A 22,017-nucleotide genomic window follows, 5' to 3' on the forward strand; every position below is an offset into this window, starting at 1 on the left:
GGGTTTGGTTTCGGTGCTGCTCAGTATGATGAAGCGAGGAGTGGGTTTGGGGGGGAGTGTGTTCAGAAGGAAAACGGCATATTTGATGTGTCTGGGTGGTTTAGCATAATCCACAGCATAATTCAGTACTTGACCATGCTTAAAGATGTATTAAATGTCTGATTTGTTATTGTTACCCATCTACCAATCACTGCCCTTCTTTATGAGGCTTTTGAAAATCTCCCTGTCGTTGTAGTTGAATCTGTGAAATTCAATACTTGACTCAGGGACCTTACAGATGTTGTATGTATGGGGCACAGAGGAAAAGGTAGTCATTCAAAAATCATGTCAACCCCTATTATTTCACACAGAGTCATAAGTCCATATAACTTATGTGATTTTTTGAGCCAAATTTAACTTATGAACTAATTTCAGCTTGCCTAAACAAAGGGGGGGAATACTTATGCAACAACTATATTTTAGTTATTACATTTTTATTAATTTGTAAAAAAATATATATATATATTTATTCACTTTGACATTTACAGGAGTATTTTGTGTCGATCAATGACAAAAAAATGACAATTAAATATATTTCAATCCCACTTTGTAACGCAACTAAATGTGAAAAAAGGTTCAAGAGTGTGTAGGCTTTCTAAAGGCCTGTACTACCTACTCAAAGTAGGCCTACAGTGGTAAGCACTAGTTTACCATGTGTTGTTACTTGCAGGTTCAGTTGGGGCAGGGCGGGAGACGCCTCTTCTTTCTGAGCGCAAAGCTCCAGCTATATAATAGCCTCACTCACATCTAATCTTTTCAGAATCTGAAATACTACACTACATCCACATACTTTGCAGCTGAGTTCATCTTCAAAAGTTTTCTACTATCAGGTAAAAAATTAAAAATAAATACACAAGTTGTATAATCAGCAATTGTCATACAATTAGGATATAGATAGATTTGTAAAATAAATTGGCTCCACTCATTTACATTAAATTATATCAGAGATAATCCTTGACTTTCTGTATAATTTAAAGTTATTTGTTTGTTTATCAGCAGCATTTTTTGTGTTAAAGAAATATTTCTGCCGGTCTATTCTTTATGCAAACTCATCTTAGGTATGCCAGATGTATTGGGTATTATTTTGAATAAATGTCAATAGGTTCATTCCTACAAAATGTGTACAATGTCCGAGGGAAATATGAAATAACTTTTTGTTCACATCAATTGTTTACACGCTCCCAAAAATGGAGGTGTGGCTTAGTAGTGGTGTGGCTTTCTCATTTTTTTGCCACCCGTGAGAGTCATTTTTATTCCAGTTAATCGGTCCTGTTAAGATTGAGCACAGACTTAATGAGTATTAACGAGGCTTACACAAGAGTGTGAGTTCCTCAAATGTCTATGCATGTCTTAATGTTGGGATTCTTACTACTTTGTTTTAATATTGAAGTAGTAATGTTGCAAATATCCAGCAACATGTTTCTGTAAGGTGGAGTCAAGCACATTATGTATCTTTTCATTACATGTATATTCAAATATATGATGTGCAGAACTATTGAAGAAAATTAAAATCAGCAGTGTACAAACTTAACCTGACGAACAGGAATGACATTTACTCCCACTGATAGACAAAACGAACAATCTGAAAGTCACGCCCCCAACAGGGCACACCTCCTCAGGTGCTGGGTCAACCCAGCATGAAAGTTCATAAAAACCCAACTGATGGTTAAATTAACCGGGCTATTTTCAGAAGACATGGCCTATTAGGGGCGTGGTTTTCAGATAGTTATTTTTGGTCACCCGGCTCTAGTTTACGACGTGTTGTTACTTGCAAGTTGGATTGGGTGGGGCTTGATTATGCCTCTTCTTTCCAAGATGCTCTAGCTTTATAATAGCCTCACTCACAATCTTTGCAGAATCTTGAATAGGCTACTACACAACATCCACATCTGCCTTTGCTGCTGAGTTCATCTTCGAAAGTTTTCTACTATCAGGTATTTTTTTTTTTTAATACAGAAGTTTTATATCCTTACATCAGCAATTCTCATCCAATTAGGATACAGATATACACGAGAACTAAACTTAAAAGTATTTTTTTTTGTTTATCAGCAGAATCTTTGGTGTGAAAGTAACATGTTGCTGCCAGTCTATTCTTTATCATATCGCAGTTGCCTTGCAAACACATTTCTGGGTTGGCTAGATATATTAGCTATTCTTTTGAATAGATGCATACATGTTCATAGGTTAATTCCCACTAAATGTGTAGAATGGCAGAGGAAAAGAAAAGAAAAAGAACTGTTTCAGTAATGCACTGTGCCTTTAAATTGTAGTTGGTGGCTCACCTAGTCGGATCCAGAAGGGAAGAAACCTACACAAAAAGTCATATTCATATTTTACAGAGAAATTAACAGTATGATTGCATATTGGAAAGACTTTTACAGAATTTTTTTTAGATTGTATTTTAGAATACATTCATTGTATTGTATACTACAGCCATTTTTCAATTGTATTGCTCAATTGAGTTGCTGTATTAGAATGCTGCAGTGAATAAATAGTATGGAAAGTTACACACATTGGTATATGAGGTAAAAAAAAAAAGAGTCATATATCTCTGCATATTGATGTGTTTTAACACAATGATATTGTGAACTAAATAAACTAATGACAGATAATTAATTATTTATTCTATTTTCCATGTATTATTTCATATTTTATTATGTTGTTTATGTCTCAATATTACATTACATTTTATGTAAAAGTAGCAGTGTGTAAATGTTTTTGGGAGGGTGTGTCACACAGATATCATAAATTATACACTATATATACAAAGGTATGTGGACACACCTTCAAATGAATGGATTCGGTTATTTCAGCCACACCCGTTGCTGACGGGGGTATAAAATCGAGCAAACAGCCATGCAATCTCCATAGACAAACATTGCAGTAGAATGGCCTTACTGAAGAGCTCAGTGACTTTTAACATGGGACCGTCATAGGATGCCACCTTTCCAACAAGTCAGTTTGTCATATTTCTGCCCTGCTAGAGCTAACCCGGTCAACTGTAAGTGCTGTTATTGTGAAGTGGAAACTTCTAGAAGCAACGACGGCTCAGCCATGAAGTGGTAGGCCACACAAGCTAACAGAACGGGACCGCCGTGTGCTGAAGCACGTAGCACCATGAAAATTGTCTGTCCTCGGTTGCAACACTACCTCTGGAAGCACGGTCAGCACAAGTACTGTTCGTCGGGAGCTTCATGAAATGGGTTTCTATAGCCGAGCAGGCGCACTCAAGCCTAAGATCACAATGCGCAATGCCGTGCGTCGACTGGAGTGGTGTAAAGCTTGCCACCTTTGGAATCTGGAGCAGTGGAAATGCTTTCTCTGGAGTAATGGATCATGCTTCACCAACTGGCAGTCCAATGGACAAATCTGGGTTTGATGGATGGCAGGAGAGTGCTACCTGCCCCAATGCATAGTGCCAACTGTAAAGTTTGGTGGCTGAGGAATAATGGTCTGGGGCTGTTTTAATGGTTCGGGCTACGATCCTTAGTTCCAATGAAGGGAAATCTTAACGCTACAGCATACAATGACATTCGAGACAATTTTGTGCTTCCAACTTTGTGGCAATAGGCCCTTTCCTGTTTCAGCATGGCAATGCCCCCGTGCACAAAGCAAAGTCCAAACAGAAATGGTTTGTCGAGATCGGTGTGGAAAAACTTGACTGGCCGGCACAGAGCCCTAACCTCATCCCCATCGAACACCTATGGGATGAATTGGATCGCTGACTGCGAACCAGGCTTAATCACCCAACATCAGTGCCCGACCTCACTAATGCAATTGTTGCTGAATAACTCTATAGTAATTGCCTTGATTTTGGAATGAGATGTTCGACGAGCAGGTGTTCACATACTTTTGGTCATGTAGTGTATATGTAATTTTGTGGTCTGTCATCTTATAGTTTTTACTGTTTGGAGTCTGAGGAGGCTAAGTGTTGTGAATTAGCCTAGAACCCATCCAGTAGAACCACATAGGAATCAAACTGCTTTCGGAATACTGAGAGAGTAATTGGTTAGAGGACCACATGGGCTACAGGGACTTATGTTTACAGATTCCCGTCTTGGGGAAAATGTTTCTTCTTATTCCAATCCAGTCTCATGAGACACTTCAATCAAACACTGTACTTGCTCAGATCAATAAAATGAAAAAATATATTCTATCACGTCTTTATGTACATCAAATTCCAAGTTTGGAACGCAATCATGTCAGGTATGCTTGTATGGTGAATATGGACTACAATACATTTTCAGATGCTGAAATGTTAAGACATGGATAAGTCGTCCTAACAGTCAGTTTGAGAGACAGAGAAAGAAAGAGAGATAAGTAGAGAGAGAAAGGGAGAGAAACAGTTCTCTCTTGAGTCAGTCAGGCTCATGTGACTCACTCTCTCCTTTGCACCACAACCCTAGATCAACATTGAGTTACTGTCAGAGTTAGAGATAGACACCCTTCTCATTAAGGAGTAATGGTAAAGTATCAGGTTTCATGTGAGTCTGATATTGATTAAAAAAACATGAGGTGTGAGAGATATACTGTCTCTGTGATACAGAGGGGTTATTTGACAACACAACATTCTATAAGGTTTCACACACAATGTTAAAAGCATGACATTTTGCTTTAATTATGTGGATGACATCCATAGTAAAGAAAGACTAAATACTGTTTCCAAATAAATGAAGTAGCCTATGAGGAAGTAGCCTATGAGGAAGTAGCCTATGTCTCTGACTCATTTTTCCGGACAGCTGAAGTAAAAGCTTTGTGATGTTTTGAGCAAACATTCAAGGCCAATGTGAAGGCTACAGCCTTCTCTGTCTGTTGTAAGGAATATTGCAGCTGCACAAGCAGGATACTGTCCTGATACATTGCATTGGAGTAAAAACAATCTTTGTTTGTGTGATGATGTAGGCTTATATTTGTAGTTGCTGCCATATCATAGTCACTAGCCAGAGTTGCTGAAAAATAACACTACTGCTTTGACTGCCTGTCTGCTTCCTGCTTAGCCAAAGTTTGCAATGATGATGAAAAAAAAACATTAGACCTTGTGTCTGTGACTTGCTTGTGTTTGATTTGTTGGCTAGATAGCTACATGTAACTCCTCACTTGGGTTTTGTGTTGCTGCAAAAAACTATCTGGGAGTATGTACGAACATGTTGGTCATGTCTTTTTTTGGACAACATGTAAACAGCTGCATGTAGCCAAACTCTGAAAAAAGAACATGAAATCATGCTTATGCGTAAAAGCATACTGAGGCATGGAATGCAATAGTTTGAACATGTCGACCATCTGCTTTGTGTACAAAACATCAGACAAAGGCGTTCATCCCCGATCAAAGTGGTTAGCGGAGCAATGAGCAGCAACTACATAGGCAACAGCCTTAGAATTAAGATCAACATACCAGAATGGACATGAACCTTCTGGTGAGGGTCTAAGCGTCAGCCATTTTGGTCAAGGAGTTGGTCAACCATGGTTTGCCAGTGCTGTAATAAGATAGTGTGGGGAAAAAATTATTTAAGAATTTATCCTCACTGTATGTTTGTCAGCTAGCTAGCCAGACAGTTTAAGAGGAATGATTCCATTCATTTGTCAGATTAAGTGCCAATATGCCAACATTCCATTCAAACAAGGCAGTCAATCCACAGCAATACACTGGCTGAAATCAGTTGATGATAAGACTTAGACAAGTTGTAAAATCAACAAGTACTGATAATGTATCATATAATAGCACTCACAGTTTACCAAGAAAACAAATCATTTAGTAATTTCAGGTCTTTTTGAATATAATTTAGAGGCTATTTATACAGAACATTTGTACAAAACCTGTATAAACTGTATTTATAACTATATAACAATATTTTTGGTTGACAGTAATTATATTACACAATTTCTGATATAATCACACAGTTATGTTCCTGCATAAATCAAATCTGGATTACGCCTCTACTGCCATTAGCTCATATTACACTGGTTTGGATTTGTCCCTGACGAATGTGGCTGCCAATTTCACTCCATTCTTTAATATTAAGGCTTTATGACAGAGCCCCTCTAGTAATTTCATAGGATCTATATGGCAGGAGATAAAATGTAAAGAAATCCTTCACCTGGGCAGAAATCTGTTTATTTTTAGTCCCAGCAAAACGGTTTCCAGAAAATCCGGAACTGCAACCACTCCTTTGTTTTGCAATTGACACAGGGATCTGCTGACATAATATTGGGTCATTCAGCAGAACACACACCTGTCTTAAGTAAACAATACTGTTTAAAGTCAATAGTCATGTGATATGTCCTTCTCTTCAGTGAGCCAATAATGACCTCTGTTTACCTGGAGAAAATATTACCTGGAGCTTTGACTTGTGTTGTGTAATAAATGCCTCTAAGGATTCAGTCAAACATGAACTAACCTAATTGACATACGACGTACAGTAATTATCCTATTACACATATGACACAATATTAAAGTAGTGGTGTATTATGAAACCTAGGGCTTTGGTACATCTACACTTCAAAAAATGCTGGGTAAATAGTGGACAGAACACAGATAGGGTATTTTGACACAGGGTCACTTAGTTGGGTGGTTTTCTTTGAAGACTGAAGGCATGGCTTATTAGTGACGTGGCTTTCAGATAGTTAGTTTTGGCCACCCGTGAGAGTAAATGTCATTCCTGTTGATCATGAGATGTTTGCACCGCAAATTTGAAATATTCTTCAATATTTTTGTAAGTTACATATGTTAATATAAATGTTCTAACATTATTTAAATATTGTAACAATGTGGTAACTCTCCCAACATTGGGATATGCATAGGCACTTGAGCAACAAGCATTTCGCTACACTCGCATTAACATCTGCATGTGACCAATAAGATTTGATTTGAACCCTCATAAAAGCCACAAAATTGTCAGTGCTCAACCTCATTAGTGATGACAATATAATATAACATAACATGAACCAGAATGATATTTACTCTCATGGGAGGCAAAAAATAACAATTTGAAAGCCACGCACCCACTAAGCCACGCTTCCAGTCTTTTGATCTGACCCAGTGGGTCATAGCTTAATAAGCCAGCATCAATAACCCAACTAAGTGACTCAACTGGCTGTTCCAAAATAACCCAACGAGTGTTCTGTCCAATATTTACCAACATAGTTTTTTTTAACCCAGCATTTCTTTTTAAAGTGTACTCCCCACAGATTTCCATTATTAGCACTATATGTTAGCCTTTAACACTACAGACACTCTCCAAGGTCTCATTAACTGGTGATAAAGAGCCATACGTTTACATCATATCTTTGACTTTACTGTGATTCTGAGTTTTATTTTGTGTTTGTCAGTGATAATGACAGTCATCTTGTGTATGACCTTGACTCTCCATCACCTCCTCCTCCTCCTCCTAATCACCCCTCTGCTTTCTCCTGCTCCTCCCTTCCAGAACCATGGTGTTCCATAAGGAGTTCCAGATTGCAGGAAAGGGGCCTGGTCTTCAGGTATGGCGTGTGGAGAAGATGGATCTGAAGCCGGTTCCTAAACAGCTCTATGGGAACTTCTTCACTGGAGACTGCTACGTTTTGCTCTACACCACCGCCGCCCCCTCATACTACATCCACATGTGGCTGGGTGAGAGAGAGAGCTGGTTACCCTACTGATATATCCTACCACCAGGGTCACTCAAGCTGAGCCTTTAACTGCTATGCTATACGTGCAGAAAATGATAATGATAAGCATTATCAAAAGACACATGCCAGTTCACCTGTCATATTTATTTGATAATTGACTGAATGGTTCCTCCCTTTGATGTTTTGGATGTTCCAGGGTGAAGCTTCCCCTAGGTACACATCTAGGTTCAGGAATTCTAACCTTAATCATTGGTATGAAAAATGCAAAACTGACCCAAGAACACTGCCTAAGGGGGAACTTCACCCTACATCATTCTGTATGTTCTATGGCCTTTCCCATTGGTAACCTTCCTCCTTATCTCTGTCTCTATTGGTTGATACCACAGGAAATGAAAGTTCTCAGGATGAGATGGGTGCGGCGGCCATCTTTAGCTCCCAACTGGATGATTTCCTGGGCGGAGGCCCGGTACAATTCAGAGAGGTCCAGAACAATGAGTCTATCACCTTCCTGGGATACTTCAAGTCTGGTATCAAGTACAAGGTGAGGTATTACTGCAAACTGTATCATTAAAAATGACTGAAAGTCTCTGTTTTCCTTTCCAGCACTTAGAAGCTTACTCTGTTATTATACAGCCCACTACTATACTTCTCTGTTCATGTCAATGACATTGAAACCCAATGCAGTGAAGGGAAGGAAAATAATATGTGTGGGTTTTGCATTATTAGGTTAAGTATTGATAACCAAGTATTAACAACGAAGTAGATTCCAATTTGAACTTGGTGACTAATGAGACTGAAGTTTAGATCTATTGAATTACAGGGTCCTACAATAGGTGGTCAAAGAAGTAGTAATCTATTCTCTAGTGAGGACCACCCCAACAGCAACACTCCCATTAAGTTAAGGATCTCTTCAGATCGGTGTCCCACCCGTCCCACCCGCAAACTCATACAGCCAGAGAATGACAATGTACATACAGTGTGTACATGTAAGAACCCCTTGCAGTCACTTCAGTAGTTTTAAAACGGTTATGTCCCCCCCTACTGGTTCAAATCAGTGTCACAATTCAGACAAGTAACAAGAACATTTCCCAGGACATAGACATGTCTTATATCGGCAGAAAGCTAAATTCTTGTCCAATTTACAGTAGTTATTACAGTGAAAACATACCATGCAATTGTTTGAGGAGAGTGCACTGTTATTGTAAAGGGTGCATACTGGCGGCAGGGAAGTCAGGTGCAGGAGAGCCAAAACTGGATTACAACGGAGCAGTTTAATAAATAAAATCAACCAAACAAACAATCAATGGGTACAAAACCCATCGCACACCAGATAACAATAACAATTACAATAAACAATTCTGGACAAGGACATGGGGGGAACAGAGGGTTAAATACACAGCATGTAATGAGGGGATTGAAACCAGGTGTGTGAGAAGACAAGACAAAACAAATGGAAAATGAAAAGTGGATTGATGATGGCTAGAAGACTTTCAACGCCGAACGCCGCCCGAACAAGGAGAGGAACCGACTTCAGGGGAAGTCGTGACAGTTATGTACATGAAAATGTATATATTGACCAATTAGGCACATTTGGGCAGACTTGATACATTTTGAACAGAAATGCAATGGTTCATTGGATCAGTCTAAAACGTTGCACTTACACTGCTGCCATATAGTGGCCAAAATCTAAATTGTGCCTGGAGTCCTAAGTTAGATACTGGCCTTTCTCTTGCATTTCTAAGATGATGAAAAAAAAAACTTTTTTACCTTGTATGATCTTTTACCAGATCTAATGTGTTATATTCTCCTACATTAATTTCACATTTCCACAAACTTCAAAGTGTTTCCTTTCAAACGGTATCAAGAATATGCATATCCTTGCTTCAGGTCCTGAGCTACAGGCAGTTAGATTTGGGTAGGTCATTTTAGGCGAAAATTTAAAAAAAGGGTCCAATCCTGTGTTGAAATGCTAATGAGTCTCGACACATGTTGCCAAAAAGCTAACTGTACTATTTTTAAAGGACAGTGTCTTTAAGTTTTAGCTTCTACAGTGGTTAAAGTTCTCCATAGAAGGTTGCTATGGAGAGTTTGAATTTTCAGAAAGTCTGAGGGAGGACACATCTGGGTCTTTTTCCAGAAAGCCAAATGGCTGCATGTCTGGCAAGATTTTATATTGGCTTCTGAATTGGAAAGCAGAGGAAGGAAGCCTTGGAAGTACATATTTACTTACTACTCTGGACAAAGTTACTCACAATGAACTTTGAAGTTGGAGTTTGTAACATATGTAATATACAATGAGTATACAAAACATTTATGGAAAATTCCACCCAAAAACTATCTTTTGGTATTTGTTTCATTAGTTAATTGTTGACATAGTCCTAAAATGTTTTACTTCTCAGCAATCAAGTTGTCAAGACATAGATCCCTATAACTCAACTCTAGACCTTGAAGCCAGTTCCACTGCTTTTTTAAATTGTTGCCCTCTAATCAGGGACTGATTTAGACCTGGGACACCAGGTGGGTGCAATTCATTATCAGGTAGAACAGAAAACCAGCAGGCTCCGGACCTCACAGGGTAAGAGTTCAATACCTCTGACATAGACTGACCAGGTGAATCCAGGTGAAAGATATGATCTCCTATTGATGTCACTTGTTAAATCCACTCAAATCAGTGTAGATGAAGGGGAGGAGACAGGCTAAGAGGTTAAAGAAGGATTTTAAAGCTTTGAGACAATTGAGACCTGGATTGTGTATGTGTGCCATTCAGAGGGTGAATGGGCAAGAAAAAATATTTAAGTGCCTTTGAATGGGTTATGGCAGTAGGTGCCAGGCGCACTGGTTTGTGTAAAGAACTGCAATGCTGCTGGGCTTTTCACACTCAACAGTTTCCCGTGTGTATAAAGAATGGTCCACCACCCAAAGGACATCCAGCCAACTTGACACAATTTTGGGGAGCATTGGAGTCAACATGGGCCAGCATCACTGTGGAATGCTTTTGACACCTTCTAGAGTCCATGTCCGACTAATTGAGGCTGTTCTGAGGGCAAAAGTAGGAGGGTGCAACTCAATAGTAGGAAGGTGTTCCTAATGTTTGGTATACTCAGTGTGAATATAAACTTCTTATAAACTATGTTTTATTGTTAGCTTCGTTAACCTGACACATTATTTAAATTCTCCGTCCTTCAGCAAGGTGGGGTGGCCTCTGGCTTCCAGCACGTGGTGACCAATGAGATGAACGTCAAGCGTCTGCTGCACATCAAGGGCCGCAGGGTCATCAGAGCCACGGAGGTGGACATGTCCTGGTCCAGCTTCAACAATGGGGACTGCTTCATCATCGACCTGGGAAAGGTGAGCTGGGCCAGGGTATCAGTGACTAAGCTCAACAATGAAATTAGAAGTTAAGGAGTTAGATCTGCTAAACCAGACCCATGTGCATTGAACTTAGCCGATGCTACATAGGGGGATTGTCACATAGGTAGAAGCACAAAGATCCCACCTGCACAATTTTTGCATATGTGCAATGGGAGGAATGAGGGCTCTAAAGACGGAGAGGGCAGTAAAATACCCCAGTTGTTATTTTGTGGAGCATACATGAGCATGCATAAGTAGTTATATCCAGAGGCAAGACTCCTCCCTTACCTTAAGTCTGAGTCGTGGCCATGACGACAACTTTTGTTTCTATTCTCAGGACATCTTCCAGTGGTGTGGCAGTGAGTGCAACCGCTTCGAGCGACTGAAGGCGTCCGAGGTGGCCATCGATATCCGTGACAACGAGAGGAATGGCCGTGCCAAGCTGCAAATTGTTGAGGAGGGAGGAGAGCCAGAGGCTGTCATCAACGTGAGACATTTGCATTTTTACATTTTAGTCATTTAACACTCTCTTATCCAGACACACACACACACGCACGCACGCACGCACGCACGCACGCACGCACGCACGCACGCACGCACGCACGCACGCCCACACACAAACACACACACACACACACACACACACACACACACACACACACACACACACACACACACACACACACACACACACACACACACACACACACACAGACAATCGAGGAGGAAGGAGAACAGCTGACTGAATCCCAAATCATTCCCTCACCGCTCCCCCTCCAATTGCATGTTCACGCGCACCTCTGCCATTTGCACAAGTGTCTCATTGCTGAGGGAGTGAAGATGATCGAGGGTCCAGGGGCTAATTAGACATGCAGATAGTCACTTAGACCGAAGCACTGCGATATGTTTGGAGTCTGCGCAATTTCATAAAATAATGGAGAGGAATTCCTAATTATATGTTGTTTGCATTTGTTAATGTCTGATTTCGAGACTTGATACATGTAACAGATGACATACCTCCCAAATTAAATGTTTAACTGTTACTGTGGTTTATATCTTGTAAAACAACAGGGGGATTTGTTCATTTGAATTTTATGCTTGTTTTATTGTTTAAAAGTGGAACATGAATTTCATCATTCAAGTAAGGAGTGTGTTCTGAAGTTGATGGGTTTATTGATCCCATCCCTACTCTCTGGAGGTCACCCTCTGAGTTTAGTTAGCAACACGTGACGCTCCGAGCAAGTGGATAGGGGCGAGCAGGCAGTTTGGGATTCACCGACAGGCTGTCATCGACGTGAGTCACCTTCACCACCACTTCCTGTCCCTGTAATACAGGAAGGGAATATGGGAGCGAGGTTACTGGCATCTGGCATTATTATGCCCTTTTAGCACACTAAGACATTGCAGTGTGAACTTGAATAATTTTAGCTGTCTTCTATTTTGTCTCATTTAATGCATTTTTAAAAGGAAGGGGTTGTTCCTGGTCTTGCACGGTGGTCACAAGCTCTATACAAGGGTTTTTATGCAATGGTGGAATTGTAGATGAGTGCAATGGGACTTCTCAGGCAGAGCTGATAAACTTGGCGAGGACTTATTTCTCCTTATTCACGGTATTAATAATTGCTGTGTTTGCTTTTATGTTAAGGCTCTGGGGCCCAAACCCAACATCCCTGCAGGAAGCCCTGATGACGAGACTGTTGAAAGAGCCAACAAGAAGGGAGCTCTCTACATGGTAAAGACTCACAGCCCTGTGCTGCTCCCAGTCTGTCATATGTGTATGTTTTGTGGTGGCGCTGTGTACTGTGAAAGCACAATGGTCCATTTCAGTTGTCTCTGTATAATGTGGGTGAACACAGATGTATTGTATTGGGTTGTAGATCTCTGACGCGGCAGGCTCCATGAAGGTGTCAGTGGTGGCCCAGACCAGCCCCTTCAAACAAGAGATGCTCTCCCCCAGCGAGTGTTACATTCTGGACAACGGATCGGACTGCAAGATCTTTGTCTGGAAAGGACCTAGTGCCTCCACAGAAGAGCGCAAGGCTGCCATGAATGCTGCAGAACAGTTCATCAAGGAGAAGAATTACCCCAAGCACACCCAGGTAACGTTACAGCAAACATGTCTTCATGCTGCTGCCGTGAATTTGTATGCCAAAGTTATGCACCATGACAGTAACCTTTCTACCCTACTGCTGTTGAATTGTGCAAAAGTCATACACTACAAGAACAACCTCTCCACATCCCATCACCACCCACTCAGCTCTGTGTATTGACCAATTCCATTGGATCTACTGCTATCATGTCCCTTTACAGATATGTGGGTTGAATGATTTAAGCCCTTTGATGTCTTCTTCTGTCCTGTACAGATCCAGGTGTTGCCGTGCGGAGGAGAGACTACCCTGTTTAAGCAGTTCTTCTGTAACTGGAAGGACAAGGACCAGACCACGGGCCCAGGCCAGGCCTACAGTGTGGGACGTATTGCCAGGGTGGAGCAGGTCCCCTTCGACTCCTCCTCCCTACACACCAACAAGACCATGGTTGCCCAACACGGCATGGTGGATGACGGATCTGGGAAGGTTCAGGTACTGCTGAAAGAATCTAGTGATGAGAATCAGTATGATGATCTAATTCCAGTGGTGGAAAAATACCCAATTGTCATACTTGAGTAAAAGTAAAGATTCCTTAATAGAAAATGACTCAAGTAAAAGTGAAAGTCACCCAGTAAAATCCTAGTTGAGTAAAAGTCTAAAAGTATTTGGTTTTAAATATACTTAAGTAATTGCTAAAATATACTTAAAAATCAAAAGTAAAAGTATGAATAATTTCAAATTCCTTATATTAAGCAAACCAGACGGCACCATTTTCCTGTTTTAAAAAATTTTATGGATAGCCAGGGGCACACTCCAACATTCAGACATCATTTACAAACGAAGCATGTGTTTGGTGAGTCCGCCAGATCAGAGGCAGTAGGGATGACCAGGGATGTTCTCTTGATAAGTGTGTGAATTAGAATATTTCCCTGTCCTGCTAAGCATTCAAAATGTAACAAGTACTTTTGTGTGTCAGGGAAAATGTATGGAGTAAAGGTACATACTTTTATTTAGGAATGTAGTGAAGTAAATATAAATATGTCAAACATATAAATAGTCAAGTACAGATATCCCAAAAATATTTTTACACCACTGTCAAATTCTACTACTCCTGGTGGTGTGAGAATTGTTTTTTTGTTTTGTTCAAAGGAGTGAAATGAGTGAACCTCAATTTGTCTTTCCACAAATACTTTCATCTTATCTCCTCTACTTCTGAACTGTATTGGATGAGAACATCCAAGGTCCATCCCCCCTTCTTCTCCAATGTGCCATAGAGCCATAGAGAGAATAACAGGCAGAGGGAGAATGTGTTACAAGGAAGGCAAACTTGTGCATGTGTGCTGGAGGCTGCCGTCCCGACCACTAGACCACCCAGCCCATATGTGAATTGTTTTTCATGTACCACACACTGAGAGTTACACCTTGGTAACTAAAGGTGATGCTTCTCCTCCTCAGGTGTGGCGTGTGGAGGATGGTGCCCAGGTGCCAGTGGACCCCTCCAGCTACGGCCAGTTCTATGGAGGTGACTGCTACCTGGTCCTGTACAGCTACCGCCTAGGAGGCAGGGAGCAGCATATCATCTACACCTGGTTAGTGTTGTTCACCATGTCGCCACAAGAGAGAGCTGGAGCTATAGACTGAGTATACCAAACATTGAGAACAGCTTCCAAGTATTGAGTTGTGCCCTTTTGGCCTCAGAACAGCCTCAATTCGTTGGGCATGGACTCTACAAGGTGTCAAAAACGTTCCACAGGGATGCTGACCCATGTTGACTCCAATGCTTCCCACAGTTGTGTCAAGTTGGCTGGATGTCCTTTTGGGTGGTGGACCATTCCTGATGCACAAGGGAAACTGTTGAGCATGAAAAAACCCAGCAGCATTGCAGTTCTTGACACACATCAGTGCCCCTAGGACCTACTACCATACTCTGTTCAAAGGCACTTAAATCTTTTTTCTTGCCCATTCACCCTCTGAATGGCACATGCACACAAACCATGTCTTAATTATCTCAACACATGAAAATCCTTCTTTAACCTGTCTCCTCCCCTTCATATACACTGATATGAGTGGATTTAACAAGTGACGTCAATAAGGGAACGTAGCTTTCACCTGGATTCACCTGGTCAGTCTATGTAATGGAAAGAGCAGGTGTTCTTAATATACTCAATATGCATTAGCACCTCTCTGGGATATGTGGGACGGTAGCGTCCCACCTCGCCAACAGCCAGTGAAATTGCAGGTCGCCAAATTCAAAACAACAGAAATCCCATAATTAAAATTCCTCAAACATACACGTATTTTACACCATTGTAAAGATCCACTTCTTGTTAATCCAGCCACGGTGTCCGATTTCAAAAAGGCTTTACGACGGAAGCACACCAAACGATTATGTTAGGTCAGTACCAAGTCACAGAAAAACACAGCCATTTTTCCAGCCAAAGAGAGGAGTCACAAAAAGCAGAAATAGAGATACAATTCATCACTAACCTTTGATGATCTTCATCAGATGACACTTATAGGACTTCATGTTACACAGTACATGTATGTTTTGTTCGATAAAGTTCATATTTATATCCAGAAATCTCAGTTTACATGTTCAGTAGTTCAAAAACCTCTGGTGATTTTGCAGAGAGCCACATCAATTTACAGAAATCCTCATAATAAACATTGATAAAAGATACAACTGTTATGCATGGAATTTTAGATCCACTTCTCCTTAATGCAACCGCTGTGTCAGATTTCAAAAAAACTTTACGTAAAAAGCATACTATGCAATAATCTGAGTACAGCGCTCAGACAGCAAAACAAGCGATACAGATATCCGCCATGTTGTAGAGTCAACAGAAGTCAGAAATAGCATTATAAATACTCACTTATCTTTGATGATCTTCATTAGAATGCACTCCCAGGAATCTCAGTTCCACAATAAATGTTTAATTTGTTCGATAAAGTCCATAATTTATGTCCAAATACCTCCTTTTTCTCGCGTTTAGTACACAATCCAAACTCAAGACATGCGAGCAAGTCCAGGCGAAAGTTCAGACGATTAGTCATATTACAGTTCGTAGAAACATGTCAAACGAAGTATAGAATCGATCTTTAGGATGTTTTTATCATAAATCTTCAATAATGTTCCAACCGGAGAATTCCTTTGTCTGTAGAAATGCAATGGAACGCAAGCTAACTCTCACGTGAGCGCGCGTGATCAGCTCATGCCACTCTGGCAGACCTCTGACTCATTCAGCTCCCATTCCCCCCTCCTTCACAGTAGAAGCATCAAACAAGGTTCTAAAGACTGTGGAAGCCTTAGGAAGTGCAATATGAAGCCATAGTCATTGTATATTTGATAGGCAATGATTTGAAAAACTAAAAAACTCAGATTTCCCACTTCCTGGTTGGATTCTTTTCTCAGGTTTTTGCCTGCCATAGGAGTTCTGTTATACTCACAGACATCATTCAAACAGTTTTAGAAACTTCAGAGTGTTTTCTATCCAAATCTACTAATAATATGCATATATTAGCAACTGGGCCTGAGTAGCAGGCAGTTTACTCTGGGCACCTTATTCATCCAAGCTACTCAGTCCCAAAGAAGTTAAGATCTCTGTTTGTGTCTATGTTATCCCATACCCATAACAGTGATTGATGGATTGATATATTGATTGACTGATGTCTTCAGGCAGGGGCGGAAGTGTACTCAGGATGAGCTGGCTGCTTCCGCCTTCCTGACGGTCAAGCTGGACGACTCCATGGGAGGCTCACCTGTCCAGGTAACACTTACTGTACAAAGACAATCCAAGAACAATTGCTCACCATTCAGATAAATCTGATTTAAACACACCTCATATGTCTTTCAAACACTCAGAGAAGTGTCCTCTTGTCAATGTTGTTTGGAAGTGTGATTTATTTATTTAACCTTAGCCAGGTAAGTCATTGAGAACAAAATCTATTTTACAATAACAACCTGGCTGTGAAAGCCCATGATCTAATGGATGTGTTGAAGTGTCTCCTCTCCTATCTCCTCCAGGTGCGTGTGACTCAGGGCCAGGAGCCGGCCCACCTGATGAGTCTGTTCAAGGGGAAGCCCATGGTGATCCACCTGGGCGGAACGTCCCGTAAGGGGGGCCAGAGCAAGGTGGGCTCCACACGCCTCTTCCACATCCGCCAGAGCTCCACCAAGGCTACACGGGCTGTAGAGGTCAGTCAGTCACACAACATACACGTATGTCTGGGACGCTAAACAAGACAAGATAAAGCATGTCTGTCTATATAATGAATATGAATTGTGTCGGTTGAGGTTATTAAATATAAAAGGACTAAACCTTTCTCTAAAAGCTTCAAGTTTTTATTGAACCCTAAATGTTTTTCAAGTAGATTACTAAGAAAAGCTCATCCATTGTTTAAAAGTGGCCTTTTTGCCTTCGTGCAGATTGCCATTTTCGATTAATTTAAAATTAAACATTTTTCAAGTATCTCTCTTTTTCAAGCTGGTTACAATTTCAATTTCACCCCCCTGAAAAAATAGAACAAATATTATGGCTGAACTCAAATGTGCTGGTTATTAAACGGCAGGTAGCCTAGTGGTTAGAGTGTTGGACTAGTAATTGCAAGGTTGCAAGTTCAAATCCCCAAGCTGATAAAGTACAAATCTGTTGTTCTTCCCCTGAACAGGCAATTAACCCACTGTTCCTAGGCCTTCATTGAAAATAAGAAATTGTTCTTACTTAACTAATGAATAAACAATTTGTACATTCTAAAGCTGAATCAGGTTAAAGACAAATAAAATAAAGTGTATGGAAGATTGAGGGAGGGGTGTGGCTGGTAAAAAGGTAAAAAAATAAAAACCTGTATTTATGTAAAAGATGTTTGAAAAGGGTATTTTGTTATTAAATGATATTGTAAATTGGAATGGTAGAGTTATGTATTTTATGGAGTTATCAGAATTGTATGGGAAGGTCTGCTCAATCCAAAATGGAGGAGGCAGGTGGCAGCGGGAAGAGGTAGGGAACTGGTCTGTCTGCCTAATATAAAGGATCAAAACTGGCGGAGGAATAAAAATAGCATAAATAGCAAAGTATACCAGTTTCATTTGAGGACCAGGATGTTGACAGCTGTGCCATACAAATTGAAAAATAGTTGGGAAGAGATTTTTGATCTACCGATTCCATGATTCCATGGTGTATGCGTTGATTTATAAAACGACACAAGATTCAAGACTCCCCCCGTCTCCAATCCTCTCCTCAGGTGGAGCCCTCTGCTACATTCCTGAACACCAATGATGTGTTTGTGCTGAAGTCCCCTGACACTGTGTTCCTGTGGAGGGGAGTGGGGGCCACTGAGGAGGAGATGGCTGCAGCACAGTATGTCACCTCTTTCCTGGGAGGAGGGAAAGCCACTGTGGTGTCAGAGGGCAAGGAGCCTGGTGGGTATTGTAGTCTTACACCTGGTGACTGTCATAACAAAACGTGCCTTGATTTATTTTACATTATTTGTTTCTATTTTAAATACTTTTATTGTAGTGCTTTTATTAGCAAATATTACATTTGAACGACCATTACAAAATGTTGTACTCACTATAATTTATTATTGTGTTTTTCTGATGTTTCTTCATTTGCATTGAATGAAACTGGTATGATGAGTGTTTTGATGTACCATATTCTGCTCTCTTCCCCAGCTGGGTTCTGGTCTGCTCTGGGAGGGAAGAAGGAGTACCAGACCTCCAGCGGTCTGCAGAAGATGGTGAAGCCACCGCGCCTGTTTGGCTGCTCTAACAAGACTGGCAGACTCATAGTGAGTAGAGGAATGCTTTCTCTTAGTGAAGGGGTGGACTATTTGGTTGTGAAGGTTGGAGACATCAAAGGATACTCTGTAATTTTCTCTTTCTCTTTCTCTTTCTCTTTCTCTCTCTTTCTCTTACTCTTTCTCTTTCTCTTTCTCTTACTCTTTCTCTTTCTCAGGCTGAGGAAGTGCCTGGAGATTTCACCCAGTCAGACTTGGCAACCGATGATGTCATGCTTCTGGACACTTGGGATCAGGTAAGGTCTTGGCATGATGTGGAAGACCATTATAAAACCATTATACATTATAATCTGCATGATCCCAGTGGCTCTGATACAACTGAAGTCCTGCCATGAGTTTTTAGAGGAAGTGATCCAATCCTCCAATCCCTCTTCACATCCTGCTTTTACTGTTTTCTGTATAATAATTTGAGTGTGCAGGATTGATCCCATAGAAATATCATGAGGCTTTGAAGTTACCGGTCAGCCGTATTGGCAGTCATCCACAGGAATGAATGGAATTCTACAGTATTTCAAATAAATGTTGAAAGGACAAAATTACATGTATTTAAGAATGTTTTTGATGTAGTGGGAACAGTAACATAAGATTTTAAAAAACTTTACTTTAAGGACTTTTTAAAATATATATATTTAGTAGCTCACATAACATTATTTAAAAGTGTGCATTAAGGTGTCTATAATAGAATAAAGGTGGCAAAAACAAATGTAAACATTAATACATGTATTTCTTTAGGTTAAATATTTTATTTACAATGGTTGGGGAATGCCATGATGGAGGCGTGGTTACTTCAAAACAGCACCTCCTGTCTGTCATCTAGTGTAGCATTGACTTGACTGGGAATGTCTGTCTAGTTATTCTATTTCTATTGATGATCCACTCTCTTTTTCTATTATTTTAATAGGTCTTCATCTGGATAGGCAGCGAGGCCAACGAAGTGGAGAGGACCGGATCAGCAAAAATTGGTACGATTGATTAATAATCTGGATTTATTGGCCATTGTTCATACATACACTCTATCACTACCTCATTGTAGTCATTGACAAAAAGTGTCAATCTATGGGACTTAATGTAGAGCTTTCTTCTTGCCTTTCAGCTAAAGACTACTTGGATTCGGACCCCTCTGGTCGCCGGGGCATTGCCATCACCACGATCAAGCAGGGAATGGAACCGGCAACCTTCACGGGCTGGTTCCAGGCCTGGGACCCCAAGATGTGGGAAACAGACCCTCTGGAGCGTATCCGTGCCCGTTTTTAAAATGTACTGTCACTAGGACAACCACTTCCCCCTGCTCCCTCCCGTTCTTTACCCTCGCATGGCTTCTTCTCCAGCATGATCCTGTACTCCTAAAAACAAGGCCAAGACATCTGCAAGACATCTGCGAGCAGTTGGACCCATAAGCCAGATGAAACTGGTCCATTATATTGGACCAGTTTACAGTTTACTGCTTGGATTAGCTCGGTCGCGGATATGTTTGTGTTCTAGCCTACTCCATTGCTGTGATTGTCAAGCCAAATGTTTGACATAACAATGAGTGACAAGGAGTATTGTCTTTATTTTACTATTTTCATGTATAACTGTGTGGATTCTCAAATATGTTAGCTACACGTGTAAATGTGGCCTTCAAGGGGCAATCAGAAGTTGCGACATACATTTTTGGATTTAGAGATGAATTATGTGTACCCATTGATTCTTGAAGAATATATGTCATAAATACCTCATTAGCTTAGTTCAACTGACGTACCCCATTAGAACCCCAATATAAGCTTATTTTACTCCAATGTTTGTAAACAATATAGCCTCAAAACATTGGTTAAAACTATAATTTTGATATAATGGATGGTCAATCCTTGCGTCCATAGCTCTGTCTATGAATTTGAGAGTGATTGCATTTTTCCAGCCCCATCTCTCAGCTTTTTGTTACTTTTATTTTCAATTTTTTTTTTTTTATTTAACACTTATTTCAAAAATGTTCTTCACTTCTTAAAGCATTATAGGTTAAGGGTTTATAACTAAGCATTTTAGCGCATGTGATAAAATTTGATTTACCAAACCAGGGCTGAGGAGACCGCTTTGTTATTGTTTCTTCTGCTGATTTCCACTTTAACAATGATGGGCATTTAAAAAAGACACTTTTGCTATTGTAAAATTTGCCTAACAAAGTCTATTTCATGCTTGTATACTGTAGTAAATTAACTTTTGTTAGTAATAAAACATCCTGTTTTTTGAAAGAAGGTTGTGCTTTTTTTATTGCGTCTTGCATGTACAGATGTAGGATCTTAATTTGAACCAGTTTGCTACAGCAGGAAAAATAATCCTGCAGCAACAGGAAATGTGAATTATTATGTGGATTATAATTATTGACATTTTTGTAGGGTTTGATACATTTTTCATGTGGGAAATCAAATCAGAAATTACACACTTTAGAAACTTTTTAAAACCTCAAATACACTACAGTGCAGTTTCCCGGACAGAGTTGAATTTAAGTCATGACTAGGCTAACTCTACTTAAATGAATCCAGATTTAAAAAATGGTTTTCTGAGACGTTGCTTAACTTCAGATTAATTAGTTCTAGACTAGGGAGTCCCAGACTAAGGTAAATACAGACTAACCAGTTCATCTTTGTGAAGCCTAATTATGTTAATGATGTGCACTTGGTGCTGACCTGAGGAGCAAGTCATCTAAACCAAACGGTAACACTTTACTTGACACCCAGCGGTTTAACACGTTATGACACGGTCATAACCATGTCATATGATGTCATAACAGCTGACATAACTTGTCATAACCTGTTCAAATGTGGTCATAACACTGTCATGACCATACATGTAAATTTAGACCTGTGACATGGCTGGTAATGACACCTACATAAGAGTGTAAAAACACACAACCTACCGTGGTAATTATTTTATGGCTGGTTATGACACCTACATAAGAGTGTAAAAACACACAACCTACCATCGTAGTTATTTTATGGCTGGTTATGACACCTACATAAGAGTGTAAAAACACACAACCTACCGTGGTAATTATTTCATGGCTGGTTATGACACCTACATAAGAGTGTCAAAACACACAACCTACCATGGTAGTTATTTTATAGGTCGTTATGACACCTACATAAGAGTGTCAAAACAC

General features: G+C 40.3%; 1 protein-coding gene across 2 annotated transcripts; it reads left to right on the forward strand.

Annotated features, from left to right (window-relative positions):
- The first annotated feature begins 761 nt into the window (after positions 1 to 761).
- On the forward strand, positions 762 to 21,112 carry LOC115145186 (gelsolin-like). 2 transcript variants are annotated; one of them, XM_029686528.2, is made up of 17 exons: positions 851 to 869; positions 1,896 to 1,973; positions 7,464 to 7,648; positions 8,034 to 8,188; positions 10,834 to 10,995; positions 11,336 to 11,485; positions 12,644 to 12,730; positions 12,876 to 13,097; positions 13,362 to 13,577; positions 14,541 to 14,674; positions 16,762 to 16,852; positions 17,110 to 17,280; positions 18,327 to 18,504; positions 18,757 to 18,872; positions 19,040 to 19,117; positions 19,783 to 19,843; positions 19,975 to 21,112. In XM_029686528.2, exons 3-17 carry the CDS (start codon positions 7,468 to 7,470, stop codon positions 20,133 to 20,135), a joined length of 2,163 nt encoding a protein of 720 aa, XP_029542388.2. In that variant the 5' UTR covers positions 851 to 869; positions 1,896 to 1,973; positions 7,464 to 7,467; the 3' UTR covers positions 20,136 to 21,112. The 2 variants fall into 2 exon arrangements, with proteins under 2 accessions (XP_029542387.2, XP_029542388.2); XM_029686527.2 differs by lacking the exon at positions 1,896 to 1,973 and having other exon boundaries at positions 762 to 869.
- Positions 21,113 to 22,017: the final 905 nt, after the last annotated feature.

This window comes from Oncorhynchus nerka, linkage group LG17 (genome assembly GCF_034236695.1).
Source record: "Oncorhynchus nerka isolate Pitt River linkage group LG17, Oner_Uvic_2.0, whole genome shotgun sequence".
NCBI lineage: Eukaryota > Metazoa > Chordata > Actinopteri > Salmoniformes > Salmonidae > Oncorhynchus > Oncorhynchus nerka.

What these genes read in the sequence shown, in the direction of transcription:
- LOC115145186 (XM_029686527.2), top strand. Translation starts at nt 7,468, where the DNA reads ATGGTGTTCCATAAGGAGTTCCAGATTGCAGGAAAGGGGCCTGGTCTT. An exon ending in ACAAGACTGGCAGACTCATA is followed by an intron (nt 18,873 to 19,039) that starts GTGAGTAGAGGA and finishes TCTCTTTCTCAG; the next exon opens with GCTGAGGAAGTGCCTGGAGA. An exon ending in TTCTGGACACTTGGGATCAG is followed by an intron (nt 19,118 to 19,782) that starts GTAAGGTCTTGG and finishes TTATTTTAATAG; the next exon opens with GTCTTCATCTGGATAGGCAG.